The following is a 22,193-nucleotide window of genomic DNA, read 5'->3' on the forward strand; positions in this document are numbered from 1 at the left end:
ATCTTTCTTAGGAAGGATTCAATGAAGTACTGGAGGGCCATTTTCAGCTGGTTTTCACATGCGTTGCAGAGCGTATTAAGTAATTTTTTAATATGCAGAGTCATTTTAAATGTGACCCACTTTTGACTTTTGGTGTATCTGGTATTTATAAATTAGTGAAAATATAATTGTATTCCTTTTGTAAAGGTTAAGAAACTTTCCCAAATTTTGTCTCTAAATCACTAATGTTAGTTTTAATTTTTCTAATAATGCACAATTGATAAGTGAGTGCAAGTATAAGACGGAGCAAATTATTGCAATTTCTTTTCACAAAATAAATATCTCATTAATCTGTATGCTTTTCAAGCATGATTCTCAGTATCTTATTTAAAAAGAACCGTTGGAATACATATGAATTCATTTCCAGTAAATTTTGAATTGGTAAGAAATTGTTTTGGCTAAGAACAAGTAAATATGTAAAGGAGAAACATATTCTGCCAAGTACTTTCATCAGAAAAGGAAAAAATATTTTATTCTCATGGAGTTTTTAGATTTCTTGGTCAAATCCTATTTACTGTATTTCTGTAATTTTAATATCAGGAAAATAAGATTGTATTAGTTATTTTTATACTTTATATAAAGACCATAAATTGAAAAAAATAGGATTTCAAAGTTTTGAAAATTATATTCATTCTTTCTCGTGAAAAAGCATCTGTTGAAAGTTTATTCAGCTTATAAATGATAAAAAAGTTGAAATAGGAAATTTTATTTAAAAAATATAATGTTTCACCACTTATATTCTATGACTATATAAAGCAGTCCGGCAGAATCCTGTTCAGTCAACATTACTAAAAAATTGAGAATTTTAGAAATTTCCACTCATTTAAAATGTCCCTTATTTCTGTAAAAACACAAAACCAAAGAAATAGTTGTCAATGACATAAAGTTAGATTCTTTTTTAATCTCATGGTAAAAGAAATTCTTCTTTGAAAATGAAATGGCTGATATTGAATATAAAGCTAATGCACTTACTTGACAAGTTAGAAACTTTCCACTGCTAATGAAAAAATGAGTTGGGAAAAATTACTTGTGAGAAAATTGAAAGAATTTAAAAAAATCTCTAAATGAAAACAATCTTTTATTTGCATCTTTATTGTTCAATGAAATTAGCATGATTTTTATATTCGAGATTTGTCTATTTACTTTCTTAATATTGTATTCGGATGCTGCAATATTAATAAAGCAGCAATCAAATTTTTTTATTTCTTTTCACACTACTCACTGCAGTGTAATTAAATAATTTAGGATATGCTCTGAAAATTTTTTAATAAGATATTTCAAGCTAAAACTTATACAAAAAAACATTCTTAATAACTTATTTTCATTTTCATCATGAAAATATTTGACAATTCCTGTTTATATTAGATAAAAATGGACACTTACTTTGTGAATACCCAACTTATTTTATTTCGTCAATTCCTAGTTCTGTAATAAAAAATACTGCTTTGAAATGGGTTCTAATTTTTCAGCTAAAAGTGCTTAGAAAGTATTTATAAATTGTTCATTGTTTCAAATAAAGTTATTCTCTGTACCCTGATTAATAAATAGCTTTCAGGCATGAAAACCTAATGTATGCATAGATTATATGAGAGATTCTTTTAAAATATCAGTTGTTCATTTGGCATAAAATAATAAAGATTATTGGAAAGAGAGCTCACTCCCGTTTTCCTAGATTAAATATCACTTTCTATCCTATTACTCAAAATGCATTAAAAATAGGATTTTATTTTAAAGCTTTTTTCTATTTACGCAGTAATGAAAATTGTCAGCAGTCATTGCGAACCTATTCCTATTCTTCATTAGAGAATTGAAAAATGGTAGTTAAATCTTATTCGTAACTCTTATATCCTGTTCTACGAAATGTATTTGTTATATTTTGTACTCTGTGTTTATAAAATGTATTCCATGTTTATAAAATATACAAAATGTCTTGCCGCACTGTATTGTTTACGATAATCTTCATAAAATTTAACAAAATAGTTTGCCTTGTTTGAGAAATGACATTTAAATCTGAAAAGTGATACAAGAATTTAACTAATTTTAGAATACTAAAGAAAAAACTCAACATAATATATTCTTCGGGGAAAAAAAATCGTCATTTGAATTTCTCTTTTTTTACATTACTAACATGCGAATCGTCAGTTTTCTTTATTGAATCGTTTATTTTTGAATGAATGTATTTAGAATGGATCACTAGAGTGCCGTTTTAATAATGTTGTTTTCCATATTTTTTAAATCATATTTTTCAAACATTCATTTCTTTGTTCACTTAAATCCTGAACCCCACGCTCTTTCAAGCAAAACAGTTTCTGATTTTGATATAAAAAAAGAAAAAGGGTTTCATTTCTTTTTGTTAAATTTATTTCTGCATTTTTCCAGTAAAAATGACTTTCAATATGAAATGTATTATGAGAGAAAAAAATTAAGCTATGTATTCCGACTAAAAAAAAGAAACGAGGAATGTATTGTGCAAATAGAATTATTGTAATCGTGGACTGTTCTAAATTTTATAAAAGAAAACTAAATCGAAAGTATAAAAAAGAATTCTGTTTGTGGAAGCAGTTTAAAGTAGTTTTTGTGATTCATTTACTTTGCATTAGTTCTTTATATTAGTCTAAAGTTAATAATTTGTGAATAAATAAATTTTGACGTTATGTATTTTTTTTTTCCTTTTTTAGTAATATCTAAACTTCTAGTTAATGATTTGGTATCTTCCTGTGCTGAAAACATTCAAACATACCATTAATGGTTGCTTGAGTTAAATCATAGCTTTATTGGGAAGCAGTAATTGAATAAAGAAAGCTGTGGGATTTTTTTTCCGGCTGCACTCTTAACACCTTAACCGATTTGCCCGTACGCCGTGCGTCCATCGATTTATTTCATTTTTCCACTTTTAAACAACAATTAAGCTATTCATAATTGTTATAATACTGTACAAAAATGACATAGAATAAATAAAGATCTCAAATATTCAATACGAATTCTCAATTGAATCATAACGGAAAACATTCGCAAAAGATACTATCTAATTTCATAGGGAATAAAAAGCGGACTTAAAAATTGGTAAAGCGATGCTTGATTAATCGACCGATTGCTTTCTGCAGATAGGCTGCATGTTTGAGATTATTATGCACATATAGTGTCATTTCCATGATACGTAAAAATTTAAAAAAAAAAAAATTTTAACTCCGATTTCAATTTAAAAATTCGTGTAAAAATGCGCCAGAGAACGATTACATTTAATTGCTCGAAATCGAAATCAATATTATAAAGTAAGTTGAAGATCGAAGAGTTAACTATGGATAAAAATTAATTTGTCCCTCTTTGATTCCTAAAAAGTTTTTTAATGCTCGAAACGCTCATTTCCAGTTTATCCTGGTCTCTGTCAATAATCGCTTTTAATTTATTTGAAAGTGAACTATTTCCATAGATTTTTGTCGTTTTGTTTGTATTTTGTTGTTTTGTTCACACTAATATCTTAATTAAACATGTTCAAAAATGTAGAAGATTCTAAATTATTGCACAGTTTAAACAACACAATGTTTGAAGCAAAATAAACAATGATTTTACAATAACTCGAAATCGAAATGATTGCTTCATTACGTCGCATTCAAAAAATAGTTATGTATTTGAATTAAATAAGAAATTTTTTTTTCATCCTAATTTTTTTTTCTGGATTATCAAAATTTGCTATTTAGTACCACTTGTCTTTCTGCCAAAATGAATCTGAAAAGCATGTTCTTCAATCCTTAGTCAATTATTTTATTAAATTTTATTTTTCACTCTTTTCAGAAAATTTATTACCAGTTTTTAATTTACTTCTCATCAATATTGAAATTTAATCATATTAGTCTATTAAATATGCATTACCAGCAAAAATATATTAGATGTATTACATAATATATTCAGAAGATATAAATGTTAGTTGGAAATTTATATATAAAACACATCTTTAATATAATAATTTGACTTTTATGCAGCACAGACCCTCCGTGTATTTAACGCATTTATCCTTTTAAAACCTTATGCCAAGATATTTATCTTAGATTTTGCTATTCTACTCAGGTCATTCAATCAGTCCTCGAACAACGGAAACTTTTGATGCATTGTTTCATTAAATTATCCTCGTATCTCAACTATGTAAACCCGCGCGTCACGTGAGGTGAAATCGAGCGATAATTCGCGTATTTGCATGCACGAGCTATTTCGTCTACACTCCCGAAAGCAAAAGTGCAAATGTGTTGAAGAAGAGAACGCGTTCGTTTTAATGAATTGGCTTGGGTCGTGCATATAATTAGCGCATAGGAGTAAAGCAGTTGACAGGTTGAACCTATGTTTAAATAAACGACAATGGAATTTCCGAAATGTGTTTGTTAAACCCAATTATTCATTACTTATGAATTTAAAATTGGGTTTGCTGCGTCTAAAGAACTACGAAGGGTGTCTTTAATTACATATAAGGAGTATAAAGGCAGTAAAGCTATGCAATCTCGATCTTCGATTTCACCCAGGTTAAATAATGTACTGGAAAATAATAAAGCAATTCTTATTTCAGAATACAATTTTGATTTTAGGCTTTCATTTAGTTTAGTTACATTAACGCCCTGTTTTAAAACAGCACTAGGGTTATGTTGGGGCAGACATCGTAATTTTGAACCACGGTCAGATGACGAGGACGACACCTAAGCTGGCATTATCCTCTCCAAACTTCCACACTACATCAGTAGGATTGTGATGTTAGAAGTAATGCTGAAAAAATGAAATACTCATAATTATTATTATTGCTATCGATCCTCTTAAGCTCTAATTTTTTTTTCACTTTTTTAAATTTAAAATTTTTCAGAGCATCTTGTTTTGAAAGTAAAATAATATGTGGAGGAAAACTGGAGCTATTCTATTCTTTCTCAATAAATATTTTCGCATTGAGTTTTATTTCAACTAAGCAATGATGAAAAAAAAAGGCTTCGTTATTTTTATGAAGTGATATTATTTTTTTTTTGAAATAATTCGAATGTAAATGAATATAATTCGAATAAATATATAATTTTTAAATGCCTTCAAGAATATATATAATCTAAAAAAAACTAAGTAATTGCTAAGAAATAGAGCTTAATATGACAAAATAAGTATTAGAATAACATTTTTTAAAAATTCTACAGCCGCTCTGCTATGGCTGTAATATAAAAAAATATAGAGTCACTAGAGTTATTTTCTTTTTAAAAATAAGTTCGTAAAATCTTTCGTGATTCTCGCCTAAATCATAAATTTTTTTAAAAAGTTTATCGCATATTTTTGAAAAAGGACTAAAAATTCTATTGGATTCAACAGTACAATATATTTCTTGAGTTTAATAACTTTCGTCTGTTCTCAGATAGGGTAACCCTGCTCGCTTTTGTGCATATTTCAGGAGGCGTTTCATCAAAATAAAGATAAGGCTGGAAGTGAGGAAGGAGATATGTAAATTTTATTTAACAATACGAAATACCCTCATGATAGAGGAATGAGGTGGCTTAATAACCGCAGATCATTGAGCAATCTGTGTACAAATTTCAAATTTAATTAATAGTATATTAAATAAACTGAAATAAAATGCCTCTAACATGAAGAAAACCAAGGCCTCACAAAGGATTTCAGAAATATCTTACTCAATACGTATCACCTTCTACGGAGTAAGACTATTCAAGTGTAATAGCCTCGAGTTCCTGAAATGAGGAGTATGCGAAAAACGTGTAAACTTCAAACGAAATCAAAATAAGAACGTTTGCTCAGGAAGGTAATCAAATGCAGATTTCTAAAATCGAAGGAAAAGTGACTGAATTCATTCAGTTCAGAGTGTTATAGTCATTTTTTTTAGATAAAGACTTTTTGCTAAAACCATATTTGCACCACTGACCGTTTTATCTTCCATTACTTTACACTGAGTTATTTAATGTAATAACGATTGAAAGGAGCTTCATAAAATCCATATTTTATAATTCCCGAAATCCGATAAAATAATTTCTGGCCTCATGTTCCAGTTTGTGTCTTTTCTTATGTGTGTGAATTCGAAAACTCAGTTATGGATGGATGACAGCTGGAATGCAGACTTGATACTAAAATGATAGATCTATATCGAGTTTTGCAAAAGCAATATTTACTTATAAAAATAATTAAAATTTCAGGAAACCTTTTCTTGATAGTGAGTGGCTGCCTGCTTATCCAAATCTGAACCTTTGTTATTAACAAATACTTTCTTACACAAGGCCATATTGTGACGAAAATCGGCTCTACATTTTAAAAAACACGTCTTTTCTTTGCTAAATTCAGTCTACGATTTCATACAAATCCTTACATTTTTATGTTGAAGTTCATTCACCCGGCTTGTAGCATTCCTGAATTATTGTGTTTCAATTGCGCAGAAACGGGCAGATAGATAAATGTTATTGTATTCGTCTTTTTTTTACTTAAAGACGTTTAAAATGTGAAAGTTCATGCACATCTCGCGGAAGTGACGTTTTATAGCAATAATAGTACTTTTTTTGCATACTTTGAATGTTTGAAAGAACGAGAAGCGAAAATAAAGGTGATACAACTGCTATATTTAATTTCACAAAAAGTGATACAGCAGCTGTATTTGTGACCTTAGAAATATGAAATTATCTAGATTTAAAGGCGAAAACAAATGCAAATAAATAAAAGTAGTCTGTCTCGAAATAAATTTTTTATGATATTTGAATCTCTAATTTATCCTGAATTCTCTGTTGTTCTTCCGTTTTATTTTTCACTCAAAATAGCAGACGCTATGTTTTGCGACTACCATCACGAATGTTAAATGATGCACGCCAATACAAATTAGTCATCCATATACTTAAAGCTACTGCTCATGTAATCATTTTGACAGTAATAATAATCGCTTGTTTTGTAATTTTCTTTAACAGCATAAAATTAGCTTTTACATTAACATTTTTATTTTTATGTAATTTTTTAATAGTTTTTAAACATTTAAAAGAATTGAATATCATTTTCTTCTTACACCATTTGCATTCTTTAATGTAATTTGAGTAACTCTATATTGGATCATATTGAAGTTTTGCATTTAATAATGATTTTTAATAATTTTTTTAATTTTTTAGTAAGGTTTTTTTTACTTAAATGACGGCTTTTAATTGATAACTATATTACTTAAAAGAGAAAACAAACTCAGCACAAAAGTACAAGTTAGGTTGTAAAAATTTATCTCCCATTCACAACGCTTGATTTCATGATGCGAATGAGTTCGGTTTGAACTTGACTGTCATCTTGAACAATCGTTCAAATTTAAATTCTTGTTATAATCGTTTGCATTATATTAACTCAAATGAAGCATCAAATCGTTCATCATTTTTCCGTTATAGTTGTTTACTCAAAATGGAACAACAGTAGAAGATATTAGATGGAACATTTCATGCAGTGAAATATTTACTTTCATATTTGAGTGATATGCTTAGTTATGTTTTTCATGTGACTAGTGACGCCAAAGAATTGATTTCATTTTGATCCCTGAACCAATCGACAAAGGATGAGGTTTTTTGATTTAGAAAATGCCTGGATTCGTCGTAACTTATTTATTTTCTCATATGAATTTTTAAAACCATGCATAACTCAATAAATAACTTTTTTTGACTTTATTCTTATTTCTTATTTATTTCTCAGCTTTATTTAATAGACAGCTTAATTCACGGTGATAATGAAATGCATTTTTCAACAGGAAACAATAACGTGTAAATGTATAATATTTGCAAACATCTACATTATTCCAATTAGATAAAGATGATGAAATGTATGTTAGGTTGCTGAACGTCTCATATATTTTGAAGCATCACAAACCCTTTCATCTCACATCATTCTTTTCCAAGTGCAGCAATTAAAATGGAATTTCAATGGCTGCACTGAATGGAATGGAAATGGTCGAACCCTGATCATGTAAGATCACAGTTATTGTTAAAAGAATTCAAAGAAAGTAAATAAAGCAGTTTGCTTTTTGCAATGACGGAAATTTGTGTAATAAATTCAAGATTAAAACTTCAAAAAAAACTTTAAAAGACACGCTTTAATGGGAATATTAAAACTATTGTTCACAAAAAATCGGGTGGTCGAAATAAGCAATAAAAACATGAGCGAAATAGAAATATTTTCCATGAATTATGATTTAATTTCATTGATACTATTTTAATTTTTAATGAATGTCCATGAGTTTTTCATATTATATATGTATATAAAAAGAATAGGAAAGAAAAATAAAAAAAAGTAATAAAAGAAGTAGAAAGAAAAGAAAGTATATAAAAGAATATAATGTAAATTTATTGTGTTCAGACCTAATATTCATCATGTATTTACTTTCCTTACAGTATTATCTTTATCACCTACTGATTTTAAAATTTTTCCTTCAGATTTTTATAGTAAAAATGCTTTTAGTTTTGTAAGTTTTAACTATTATAAAATTTGTAATTGATTTTTTTGTTCAACTTCTTTACCATATCATGATTTTCATAACTAATAAAAAATTAAATAAATTCTATCAAATGAAGTATGTGAAACACTAACAATATGACATAGAATTGCACAAAATTTCAGAATTTTAATGCATCAGGATGTGCAGGAAAAATCAGTTACAAAATTCCAATTTAATACACATTTATTTCAAACTGAATGAAAATGTGTGAGATGCATTTTACAAAAATTCTAATTCTTCTTTTGCCCTTCTTTTTTTTTCAGTATTATTAGTACAGCTCTTTCGGCTCTGATGAAAGAGGGTTTTGATGTAAAAGCCTTACGTGCATTTCGTGTTTTACGGCCCCTTAAACTAGTGTCCGGTGTCCCAAGTAAGTACTTTCTCCAAACAATTCTGTATCTTCTTCACGTTTCCTATTTGCTGTCGTTTACCCTCCATTAGTCGCGATGTCGCAACTAGATAGGTAAAAGATTGATTGATAAATAAGTAGCTTAATAAATGCCATTTGTTTATGTTTATTTTAGGATAGTGTGATTTAACTTTTCCATACAGAATACTCATTTGCATTCTATTAGGATTCATTTTTATGGACTTTTATAAGATCTTAATGAGCATATAGAATAGGTTTTGTATCTGTATAATACATTGAGATCATTTAACGATAAAAATTACTGCAACTAATGGAATGATTAAACATTTCGCAACTGTACATAAGTTTAAAAATTATGTTAATCAAAAATATTATCATTTACAAAATTACAAAATTTAATTTTGTAGAAAATATTGATTTCCATTATTCTTTTAAATAATAATTTAAAAATGACTTGAAAAGTCAATATGTCCAATGAAGTTTTTTCTTTCTTTTGTGAAACTGCCTAAAAATGAATGTCCTAGATTCATATTTTTATAGAATTCCTAGCTAAAAAGGATCAAAGTGTCTTTTGCCTACTTATAATAGTAGACATATCCAAAGATTAATGAAAAAGTTGTAATTTAATAGATTTTAAATGATTAAAAATATGTTAAAGCTTTCGGAAAATAAAAATTATATCTATGATATTATCTAATGTAAATGCAAATTCTTTCGCTTTTACTAAAAATTCGATTTATTCAACAAAGTTTCCTCAAATTTTGCTCATAAATACAGTTTCTAAATTAATAATACTAAAACAATAAATAATGAAATAATTAATGCCTTATTAAGAAAAAATTAATAACTCGAGATTGAACAACCAAAACATGAAAAAGAGAAATATTTAAAAAGATTTATATTATCACACTGATATTAAAAAGTTTTCTTTTAGTTTGATATTATTTTGTGGCTTTTTGTTACTTAAATATTTAAGCAAAGCTTACTTTTAACTATCAGTGGATCTTTAACTGAATGTTTAACTAGATTTTGTATAAATTATTATCAATATATGAGGAAAATTAAATTTTAAGATTGTTCGAAACAATATATAATATTTAAAAAAATGCAGACATATTTGGTACATAGTATTTCTTGCTTTAATTAAAATAAAGTTTCAAACGATAGAAATATGTTACATAGTATAATATTTTATATAAAAGAATCTTTTATATAAAAGTGTAAGATACTGATTGACACGTGATAATTTTTGCTATATTTTTTTATATTGTAAATACTTGACATTTTCCTCACTAATACTGAAGTAAAAGAAAGGTTTAACTGAAAATGACTTCTAAAACTTTTGAATTTTATTCTTAATTAAAGATTTAATTGATAGTAATTTTAATCCGATCAACTTTGTGGGTACCAGCTGGTTTTTAATTAAAAAAAATTAACTGAAATATCGAAGTAGTTAACATCTTTCAAACCCACCTAATTGATCACTGGAGTCTCTCGTTTTTCTTTCTGTCAATCTCTAACTGCCTGCACTCTATTAAAAATCTTTTTTGTTAAAGATTTTTCTTGTTTTGGTATTTTGATTGCAATAAATCTGATTCTCCTGGCCACTTCATGTGGTTCACGCTTAAACTTCGTTTTAGACGTTTTTTATCAGCTTAACTAACTCTAATAAAGTGAGAAAAAATGAAACAGTGCAAAATTGATGGTTATTTAAAAAACGTGTTTTAGAGCTTAGTGATTAATGACTTTTCTAACGAAATCTCTGGAGCTATCAGCTCAATTAGCACAATATATTTCTCGTCGTTAAAAATGGTTTTAAGTTTCTGAAGACACTTATCGAACTCAGGATGTATTACATAATTACTTTTATCATTCAATCTGGGGAACTATCTCTTGGAGCTCAGACATGCCAATCTATCATAGGCTTAAAAATTATGCATTTTTTTTCTTTCGAAAGTGCTGTTTTTAAGCAGTCAAAGTAAAAAAATTATTCTGTTATTTCAACATTGTCGATTTACTGCATGGTGGTTAGAATTAATCCCTGTGGTGGTTCGAATCTATTTCCCTGTGCAGAGATTCGATAGTGTTTTTCCATTCAGCTTCCTCGCATCTTTCTACAATACAATTGTGTTTATCTTCATCGTAAATTAAAGTGAATCAAATATGCATTTTGTTACATTACTTTGACAGACTGTGTATTAGAGTGTATTAAGAAATACATTTAACTGAAATTCAAAATTTGAATTCGGTGAAACTCCTTCACTATGGTCACAAATGTACCATTAAAAGTTTTAGAAAAAATTAAAAAAAGTATTTACTTTTTTTAATGGTTCTAAAGTTTTAGGTATTTATTTATTAATTTTTACCAAAACGTAAATTTTAAATGTTTTTAAAAACATAAAGGGAAATCAAATTTCAAGTAAATTTTACAATTTAGATATATCGGATTAGCTGTAAAATTATCCATTTTTCACAGAATTAAGGCTTATTATTATCGGTTTCGTACTTCCTAGTATATATTTTTATAAATTTCTCGTAGCCATTCAAAGAAAAATTAATTCATAATTTATATGTATTCAATAAATTCATTTATTTTTTATATTATGATATTATGCTTATTTTTGTAATATGGGAAAAGAAACTAAACAAAATTTAAAATTAAAAAGAATTTTATTAAAAAATGTTTATATTAATCATACATAATGAAATTTCATAATCATCCGTAATGAATATCATATTATAGAAAAGGAAACTTACACTGAATTTTTAAATGCCCACATATAAAGTTAAGGATGTTAAGTGATATATAAATAAAGCATATCTAGCATGTAAAATTTAGTTCTAACGAAATCTGCATAAAAACTTTAATTTTTTAAGAAATCAAATAAGTATATTCTTTAATTTTCAACAACACTTCCTAAGTTAAAAATAATTCTTTTATTTATTACATATGATGTATTGCAGCATTTTTCAAATAAAGAAAAATTTATTTTGTGAGATGATGAATAACTACTTTCAGATACAAGTCTATCTTCTTTTTCTTGACTATTTGGTAGTAGAGCCATTTCCCACATTGTAGGAGATCAGTTAGAAAGTGCTCTTTTGTAAAAATTAAAATTATAATGCCAAGAAACCAGTTTATGATAATACATAAACTGAAATTTTCTGTAAAAGGATGAAATATTTGATTGAAATATGAAAGGATGAATATTATGATTTAATTGTACTTCAGAAATTGAAAATTTGTATTTCAGAAATAAGTTCCTTCTATTTTGATTGTCGAAAAGATGAATCAATAAATAAAGAAATGACAAGTCGTAAATCTGTCAGAGTAGCTTAGTAAGGACACATATTTTTATCGAAAAGCATGATTCAGCATATTTTGAACACATAATTTCAAAAAGGGACTCAAAGCATCATCAATACCAAACTTTTTTAATGAAAATTGATTTGATGAGAAAAATATTAAAGCTCTTGGTTGGACGGTACTGTAACGAATTATGGAATCTCTAACGGATCAATTTCATTCTTCGAAAATATTTTAACTCCCTGCCCAATATAAGTAATGGTTTGTTCATTTCATTTAAATTAATTTCTTCTTAGGAAATTTGTACTTTTTCTCGATATCAACTTCTGAACCTACTTCCTTTAGTGATAAACAGAAAATTGGTTAAGAACTTGTCAAATCTATCAGTTGTTGGGAGCACTAAATTATTATTATTTTTTTTTTTTTGTCGTGGGACTATTTTAAGCCAAATTTATGCGCAGTAGCTTCTGAAGGTAAAGACCCCTGAAACCCGAGGGCCGAAGTCTGCCTTCTAGCTCAAATGAAGATAGCACACACACACTCGCTTTCACAACCCCTTTTTACAGGGGGGCTCGTTCACGCACCTCATGGGGAGAACACAAGGAAGAGAACAACCATGCCCGAATCGGGAAAGCCAGGAACACGGGGAAGACGCGCTACCCCTAAGCCAAGACGCCGGCACTAAATTAAATAGAACCACAATAATAAATAGATGAGTTTAACTCGGAGCAAAGAATAAATGTCATGCTACATCAATAGGCGAATGCCCTGAAATGTTGGTATGGAAAAGTCTTGCAAATATCTTAAATACAGGATGGCTGACAATGGCAAATCGAATTTTAAGTTTATACTTCGCAGCACTTCCTGCAATCCCACAAATGAAAAGAACGAGCTAAATTTGACATGAAAATGTATGCTTCTTCATGGATTGCTATAAAATATTATCTAATAATTATTTATGCATTACAGTACTTTTACAGATAATAATAATTCCCAAAGTGTTTAAAAGATGAATCTAAGCCTATTCTTCAATCAACTCGACAGATAAAATCTTTAATGAGACTTCCAGAGAATTTTCCTTAGTGTTGGCTAGCTCACGAAAAACGTCTGTCAAGCAAAAACTACAGAAACTTAAGAACTTCGAGAGTCTTCAAGCCATCATAAGCTAATTTTGAGGCAGAGAACCACACTAATCTTATTATTTGGCAGTCTACAACTGTAACGGAACCATCTCTCATAATTAAGAAAATAATAATAAGATAATTGAAATAGTGCTAGCAATAGAAAGGAATTCAAAATTCTTCTGAACTCTCAAGCAGTAAAAGGAATCTTAATATGCATTGCAGAAGTTCCCAGAAACACTCGACAACGAGATGAAGTCTTCGATCAAGATTTATTAAAAAAGAGAAAACATCTGCCAGAGTATTCCACATTTGCAACTACGGTAGTCTAGGGATTAACTTAAAAACAGTTTTATTTTTATAATGTTTATTATACAATATTTTTGAATATTAAAAGATAGTTATAATATAATATTTCTTTTAATAATACCCTTTTTAAGCTCTATTAAGTTTTATTTCTTATCTCAAAAAAACTATATTTTATGAAATAAAAAAATAAGATGGGTTTAGGGAATAATTAAAATTTTGAATTCATTTTCATTTGTTTGGTTGCAAGAAATTTGGCGATACAAAATTAGGAAAGAAGCAAATGAAACATTTACATTAAATCTTTATTTTATGAAAAAAAATCGATAATTTTATTGCTAATCCAGTGTGGTTAAACTTTACATGACACAGATGTAATTTTCTTATCTTTAATTAAGTTTCTAAATGTTACATTTTTTTATTTGAAACTAAAAATGTGATTTCTATTTATGTTTTTTTTAATTAATATTCTACAAAATTTAAAGCTTTACGTCCATTTTGGAGACATAAATATTTTTTAATTTGACTAAAGCGTTTTTTTAGTAAATATTTGATCATAGTGGCAACTTTTTCTTGTCTTTAAATTCTGAATTTAAAAAGTGTTTTTATGATATACCATATGGAGTACAGAATTTGGCACAAATCTTCAACTATGCTGTAAACATCACATTCTAATTTTTACTTATCTAGCTTATCATGTTTTTTAATGTGTGCTCAAACAAATAGGCCGTCGGACATTCAACTCGATGATTAATTTCATTTAAAAGTTAACACACATTAGCAAATCTGTTGGCAAGGCCGTATGCCAAATTTCATGCATTTAACTCGTTTTATATTTTGATTATGATTCAACGTACTATCAGACAAATGGGCTTCTACTAACTTATTATACCCAATTTTGAGTAGTTGGAACTTTTGAAATCAAAGTCCGTCTAATGATAGATGGCACCTGACTATTTACCCATATCTAAGCTAAAATATATTCATTTCTCCTTTTTAATGAGTTTTGGAATTTTAAATAAGTAACAAAAAAAAATGCCTTTTAGAGTACTGTTCTGTTTTTAGTCATTTTTTTTTCATTTGAAAAAAAAGCTTTTTTTTATATTTTGGTTTTAAAAATTATTTTTTCATATCCTGTGATTTCCTTATTTTTTTCTCAAACCTGCGAAATAATCCTCCATTCTCTATAGGCTTAATAGAAAAGTACTAAAAGCTGTGAATTATTTTAACAGGATTTTCCGATTGATGTACCGTCTTTAAATTTCTCTACCTCTTTAATATATTTATTTCATATGATTTAATTATTAACTACAGATTTTTTATTTATAATATTTTTTTACTTATATAAACATTTTAACTAAGAAATATTATTACAGTTTTATAAAAATCCCCTTTAAGTTAAGAATTTCAGCTAAAACTCAAGTCTGTTTATTTTTAATTTCCTCCATACCTTCCATTTATTTATATAGATTATCCTCAACTATTGTTTAAAAAAAATATAAGAAATAGATTTTATTCTTAAGAAAGGCAAGAATATCAAGAAATAACTTTCACACACTACATCTCACTTAAAGAACTGCCGTTATGACGTTATTTCTACTTATTAGCTTATTATAAAGAACATTAAGAAGTAGTTTAAGTAAAGAAAAAGGAATAAAATATGAAATCTAATAAAAGTATTGAAATTTCAGCATACAGATTTATTTTACGGGAAATTTGAAACAGTAAATTAAATAGTCAGTATTATTAAATACCTGCTGTTCTTGTAAATACTAATTAATACAAAAATATTTTTAAACTTAATAGCTGAAAAGATGCATCGGTATTGTCTAAAAAGCAAATCTTTGTTTTGAGATGGGGCAAACATAAAAAGTTAACGAATGATTGCAATAAACGTTATCTTAAAATAGAACTATATAGTGAAATTACTGTATTCTGTCAAACTTCTCTTGTTTTCAGAAGTTACCTCATTGTCCGAATTTTCGTTAGCCAGTAATTTAAACCACATTATGTATGTTATTGATTTGCATTATTTGAACGAAAGAGCGTCATTGGCAGTTCCTTTCTTTCATTCAACAACCAGAAGAACCAGCTCCACCCTTTGGTAGTGACTGGCATTTGTTAAGTGGGAGCCTATGTACCAATTACCTACTCAAATGACAAAAGAATGTTCCTAAATTTTTTAAAAAAATATGCTGCCTTGAACATATCTTTCTTTTTTTGCATTATAGGAAGATCGTGAAGACCAGATTGATCTAGAAACTTAGCAAAAAAGATAAATCATTCATCCGAGAAGTAACACTGCAGTAATGGATGCAGGTTGTTTCGCTCACCATGAATATATTAGTTGCCACAAACATTGATTCTCTTTCTATCTAAGAAACTTCAATGAATTATTTAAAAATGTGGGACCTATATTCTGACCTTTCATCTCTCTTAAGAAACATTAATTATTGGAATCCAATTAGGAAATGATGTATATGATTTAACATTGAAGTGATACACAATACCGGATGAAGCCCTCTCGGAACTCTCAGACAATGCAAGCTTCAGAATTTTCTTTTTTCTCCCCTTAATATCTAAAAACAGGCATTTTATTGATTTTTTTCCCTAGATAGAATAATTTTGGCAAACTGAAATTGCCGTACACATTCAGAAAAGTTGGTTTCTGTATATTGAGTGTAAAAAAAATGCAAAATTTAAAGTTAAATGCTATAGAATTATAGGACAGAACATTTTGAAATTATAAGGCAGAGAATTTTACGATGGCATGTTTGAAATTATAAAACAAAAAGCTTTCTAGATGTAATTTTAAGAACATACTTGCTATCATAAAGAATTTAAAGTAAAAAATTCGTTTCATTTTTAATTGACATATTATTTTAAAATCTTATTATTTTAATTATTTTTTGGAATGATAAAGCTTTAAACAAAATTTATTATAAATCTTAATAGAGTACGTATCATAGCTTAATGTGGTTAGAATAATAATTCAAAATGTAAACGAAATTTGATTTTAATTTCAAAAAGCACAATTTTACAGTCTTTACATTCATTGAAATGTAGCATAAAATGGATATGAAAAAACCGTAATGAAATTTGAACTCCAAAACATTGCCTACTTTGTCTATGTAATCCTTCGCCCTAGGTCATTTCACTACAGAAAGAAGTTGTAGGTGTTTGATGTTATCTAATAAGATACCTTAACTCTTTACACTTTGTACAGTTATTGAGTGTTTGAAGATCGACTCCTTCTTCATGAAATGACAAGTATAATTGGTGAAAGATTTAAAATTTAATCTCTTGTATTTAGCAATTATATATATATATATATATATATATATATATATATATATATAATTCATTATAATTGAGTTAAAGTTCATTCACTAAAGTATTTTATTCTAATTAACTAAATAAGAGGCATTTACACGCCAGAAAGAACAAAAATAAAAATATTAACGAAATGATTATTGTTATAATTTTAGTAATTATTTTTGTATAATTTTCTGTGCTGTTATCAAATATGAAATTTTTCTTTTTTCCATTACTAAAATTGAGATAAATAACTTAAGTCAAAGTATTTTGGCATTTTTATTTTCTCATATAATAAATGTCAGAAAATAGATGAGGGATGAACAAGGAGGGGATGACAGATATGGTTCAAGAGGTGGATGATCCACTCTTAACTTGTTTTATACGTTTTTGTAGAAAATGTTTATAAATAACATTATTAATGTTTTTTCTTTTCTTATATAAAGCAAATTATTATTCAAAATATTAAAAATTTTACCTAAATATTTTTATGTTTTTCATAAATATAACAAAATTTTTATCATTAGACTTTTGATTTATGGTAAAATTGACATTCATGGAATTACTTAATTACTTATTATATTTCCAATAGTAATTTTCCAATAAAATTAGTTTTTAGCAGAGACATGTGTTATTTATTTCAGGTCTTCAAGTAGTTTTAAATTCTATTCTTCGTGCCATGGTGCCCTTACTTCACATCGCTCTCCTCGTCATCTTCGTCATCATCATTTACGCCATCATAGGTCTAGAACTCTTCTCCGGGAAAATGCACGAAACGTGTTTCAATAATATCACAGGTGAGATGTTGTCTTCTTAAAAATTATTTTCCGAACAGTTTTATTCTGTTTTTTTTTTCCTAAATATTTTTAGAAGCTTTTAAACTTTTTATTGTAATGATAGATTTATTTTACTTACCGGGATGCTACTCGGGATTTGTATTTTAAGTATAAATTCCCTAAAGAGCCATTTTAACAATGTGTACGGATTTGAAAATCTTGAAAATCTGTATAAAACTTCGATTTTTTTTTTTTTTTTTTTTTTACAGACTTACATCTAAATGTAGTAGTTAAATCTCTTTTTTTCAATCATTTTTTAAAAATGTATGTATTGATCAAAATAATATTTTCGCAGTGTAAAAATGCATCTCAACATTAGAATGAAAATCCCTTTTTTTAATGCTTAATATCAGTTCAAAAAACACGAAAAACCATCGAAATGTCAAATTCCTCGGTATGTGAAACCTTTAAAAGTACAGCACTCTTAATGTCAGCTTGCATTTTCTATTATGTTAGTCCTTTCTTCATTCTCATAATGCACAACTTTCAGCTCAGCCAGTAAAAAGGCATTTAAAGTGCTGATGGCATTCAAAACCCATTTCTTTCCGGTGCGCATACATAAATTTTGATTTCGATCAGCGGTGAAAAAGGGGAGCCATTCTTCCATTCTGCCACATACCCGCCAGGCCCAGTGACGCATTTGACGGCTGCTCCGTCGTCGGTTCGAGTTTTAAACGTTTCTTTTATTGCTGCTGCCGTCCAAAGAAAAGGAGTTTCATTTGTCAATAACGCATCAATTATTTTCATTTGCAGTTAACAATCTTGTGAAACCTTGTTTTATGCATATTTTATTATTAAAATAATTATTAATCTTAAGAATAGTTTTTATGGCTTTGCTAGCTGTATTTGGCGACCAGCTATTTCGCCAAGAGTACTGGTTATGTTTCATTTCAATTAAATGTTTAATGCTTAAGCTGATATTCATGATGCACTCAATGGAGTATTTTTAAGCATCCAATTGTGCCAGGCATTACATTTCTATTATTTGAATACCTTTATTCTTGTTTTGTTTATCGTGTATGCGAAATCAGCATGAATACAAGGCTCATGAAAATCTTAGTACTGCTAAAAATGTAAATGTCTAGGTCATTCCTCTTCTAGCTCCACATGGTCTTTCATGGTATTGTAGCTTTACTTTTTTATTTCTCGCGTAAATGGTGCGGTTAATACAGTGCTAGACTTAAGAACTATGAGTAAGGATGATTTTTGCATGTTGAGGATACATGATACATGAGTCGATTCATGTTGTCATGTGACATTCATCAGCTGTTTCATCAAAAATTCATCAGAAATCACTGACATTCATCAGAAATTTTGAAATCATTTTAGAATGGAGGAAAGACACGCTCACACGATAATGCGTAAATCAATGTTTTTTTTTTATCTTTATTGACATGCTAAATGCTCCGTATTGATAACATGCGCGTTGTCTTCCACGAGGTTATTATATCGCTTGAATCGACCTTTTATTACATATCGAATCAAGCTGGAATGTTAAGTTTTTGCCGCCTATAGAAATCTAAACGATACAATCGGTTTTTTGTTTTTTTTTTTCAGAATTTGTTAATAAATACCATGCACCATAAGGAAAATATTAGTGAACATTTTGTAGCAATAAGTTAGTTAATGAATGCATTTAACTTTTTATCAGTTAAAAAAGTTGTGTTCATTGCGTAACAGCAGTACAAGCAACATGATATAAACTTATTCAAAAAAATTTTAAAGTCAGCAAAAGTTTTAGAATGTTTTTTGAGAGAGGAGAGGAAAGAAATAAGTATGTTGTAGTGAATGACTGAAACTTATGAAAGTGGATTTATTGTGTGCATGGACCTTTCGAAGAGACACAGCCCCATAAAATCACAGCGCTATTATAAAAGTAAATATCCGGTTCATCTAAATGTCGTGACACTCTAATTTCATTTTTTTTTATTAATCCTGTAAACTGCACATTTATTAAACAGAATCTTTTCTAGCTTTCTACAGGAGAAAAAAAAATCCCACGATTTAAATTTCAGGGCAACGAACTCTAATATTGGAAATTCGGGAGAAAAAAATACATTTTTAAATCACCAAAATTCATAAAAAATGTGCCCTGTTATTAAATGGGTGCCATCAAGAAGAGAATATTTTAAATTTTGAAATGCAACAATAATTTCGGAAATATCGAAGAGAAAATACAAACTTTAGCTTTATTTCATTAATTAAAATTCAAAAAACATCGCTCCGAGATGCACATTCCCACTTTCCAAAATACATATGTGCTGTAAAGTCTCGATCGAATAACAGGTAGCATTATGATGAAATTCTTTATTTACAGCTTTATTACATAAAAACAACTCTTTCTCATCTAGGTTAAATGAATGATGCTATTTATAGCACGAAATTTAAACAAGAGTAGTTCCTCGAACAAATTTGGAGAAAACGCCTTCACAAGAACAGCTAACAGGCGGTTGGCGTCTCAGGCTACTGCAGGGTTAGCTCTAGGAATCCACCGAATTTCCTTCGGGTTGAATTTTTCTCAGAAGTCCACTTCATACCAAGCTCCTCTCCCCTTCTTCTTCCGAAAAATCTCACCTTTTATCTTTCTCTCAGACTCCACCTTTCCTGTCCACTCCCTGTTACCCAATCACCGTTCAGAACAACCTGAATCGTCTCTGGTCGCCCGTGGGAAATGTCCATTGATGATCCACCCTCCACAATGGGAAAAATGAAGGACATCTGGAGTGTTTGACACTCTCGCCTTTCGAAGACACGATTTATTTCCCTGGGAAACGCACGTGTGGTTCCTTATCTGGATTAGCACTAATTGGCCAGACGACCGTACTTAAAAGGAGGGTCTTCCATTTGGCAATCTGGAGGCACTTAACACTGTGGGAGTTTCGTTGATGAAGAATGGCCCGGAATGTAAATTATCGAGTGTGGGAAAAAGGAATGTCACAGTGGTCACCCAGGAAGAAGCTGAATCATTACAGTGCCATGTTCGGTAACTCTAAGTCAAACAGTCTGGCCTAATGAGCGCCAACACACGCATACACTCTTTCATCTTTATTATTATTAGAAATTAAATTGTAACGCTGTATTTAAATTTATGTCAAAAGAAACGCAATGCGTCTAATAAAGATGTTACTGCGAAACCAAGTTCTGGTCAGTTCAGTACACCAACATGTTCCCGAACAAAACGCAGCTGTAAGAGTATGGGTTTCTTGTGTTTTTAAATATAATTACTGTTTAAAGTATTATAATAAATAACACTGTATAACGTTCATCATATAAAGTATGCATTGATTTATTAATGGTATTATATTCTTTCGAATGTACTGTTCGTTTTAGATTTAGAAATTTATTTACTTCTATGGTTATTTAGACTTTTTCCTATTTTGGCATATATTATAATATGAAAGAATAATTATAATATGAATATATATTATAAATAATGTTGAATGTTAAAGAAAAAATATGTTTGTTTAACATCCTCCATCAGTATATATTGAATACCGATAGTAAATAGTGTCGAATTCAGAATAATGATACGTATTTGTTGTGTGTCTACATTCATCATTGAAATTGACATTTGCCAAAATTCGATCATTTTCGGTTACATGCATATATATATATGTAATATTTATATTATTGCAGGTTAGAAATATTTTAATCAATATGTAGGCTTAAATGTACGAGAAAATTCACGAACAGTTTTTTAATCGTTGACACAAATTATTTTATCTATATACTTACCATGCATATTGAATGAAAATATTGTACATTTCTTAAACATTTAATTTAGTTGCTTTCTTTTTACCATTTGCACTGTTTTATTAAGTTTTTTACCTTTTTCTTGAAATTCGTAAATATGTTATGGAGAAAGATTATGTTTCGAGTTTTAGCAGTTCTATGGACTGGGTGCGTTTATGCAATCAGATATCAATGATTGTTTTGTGGATTTCTAATTCACTAATTGTAAATAGCATGCTATTTGTAATAATAAATTTGCTATATATAACTAAATGGAAAATGTTCATCAATAATATATTTCATTTCGATAAAAATTTTATACATTTAGGGCCATATTTCGGCAAAAATATTGCTTAGTATAAGATTTCATTTGTTAGTAATCGGGAAATAATATTATTAGAAGAATACTGCTTAAGAATTTTTGAATAATTTATTTCTTATTCAACTTTATTTCAAAATAGGCATTTTGAAATGAGTTAAAAATTCCTCAATGGTGTGCAACTGAAAGATTTCCATTGGAAACTTATTTATTAATTGTAAAATAGGATTACAAAGAAATAAGGCGTCAATACAAACTAATTAGAAAATTTATAAACTATTCCTTTCGAGATAACAGGTTAATGGATATTAATTATTCCGAAGTTTGCGAAGACTTGACCCGAGTTGATTCAAATTTTCATTGAAATAAAGTGTATCA

At 28.4% G+C, this 22,193-nt stretch overlaps 1 protein-coding gene across 1 annotated transcript in view; it reads left to right on the forward strand.

Annotated features, from left to right (window-relative positions):
• LOC129964288 (muscle calcium channel subunit alpha-1-like) overlaps nucleotides 1-22,193 on the forward strand; it is a 293,395-nt gene that overhangs the window by 185,614 nt on the left and 85,588 nt on the right. Inside the window, exons 5-6 of the mRNA XM_056079056.1 lie at nucleotides 8,773-8,879; nucleotides 17,573-17,725. Coding sequence (XP_055935031.1) covers nucleotides 8,773-8,879; nucleotides 17,573-17,725 — 260 coding nt within the window. The remainder of the gene's footprint in view (nucleotides 1-8,772; nucleotides 8,880-17,572; nucleotides 17,726-22,193) is intronic.

The sequence above is a fragment of the Argiope bruennichi genome, chromosome 3, assembly GCF_947563725.1.
Source record: "Argiope bruennichi chromosome 3, qqArgBrue1.1, whole genome shotgun sequence".
Taxonomy (NCBI): Eukaryota; Metazoa; Arthropoda; class Arachnida; order Araneae; family Araneidae; genus Argiope; species Argiope bruennichi.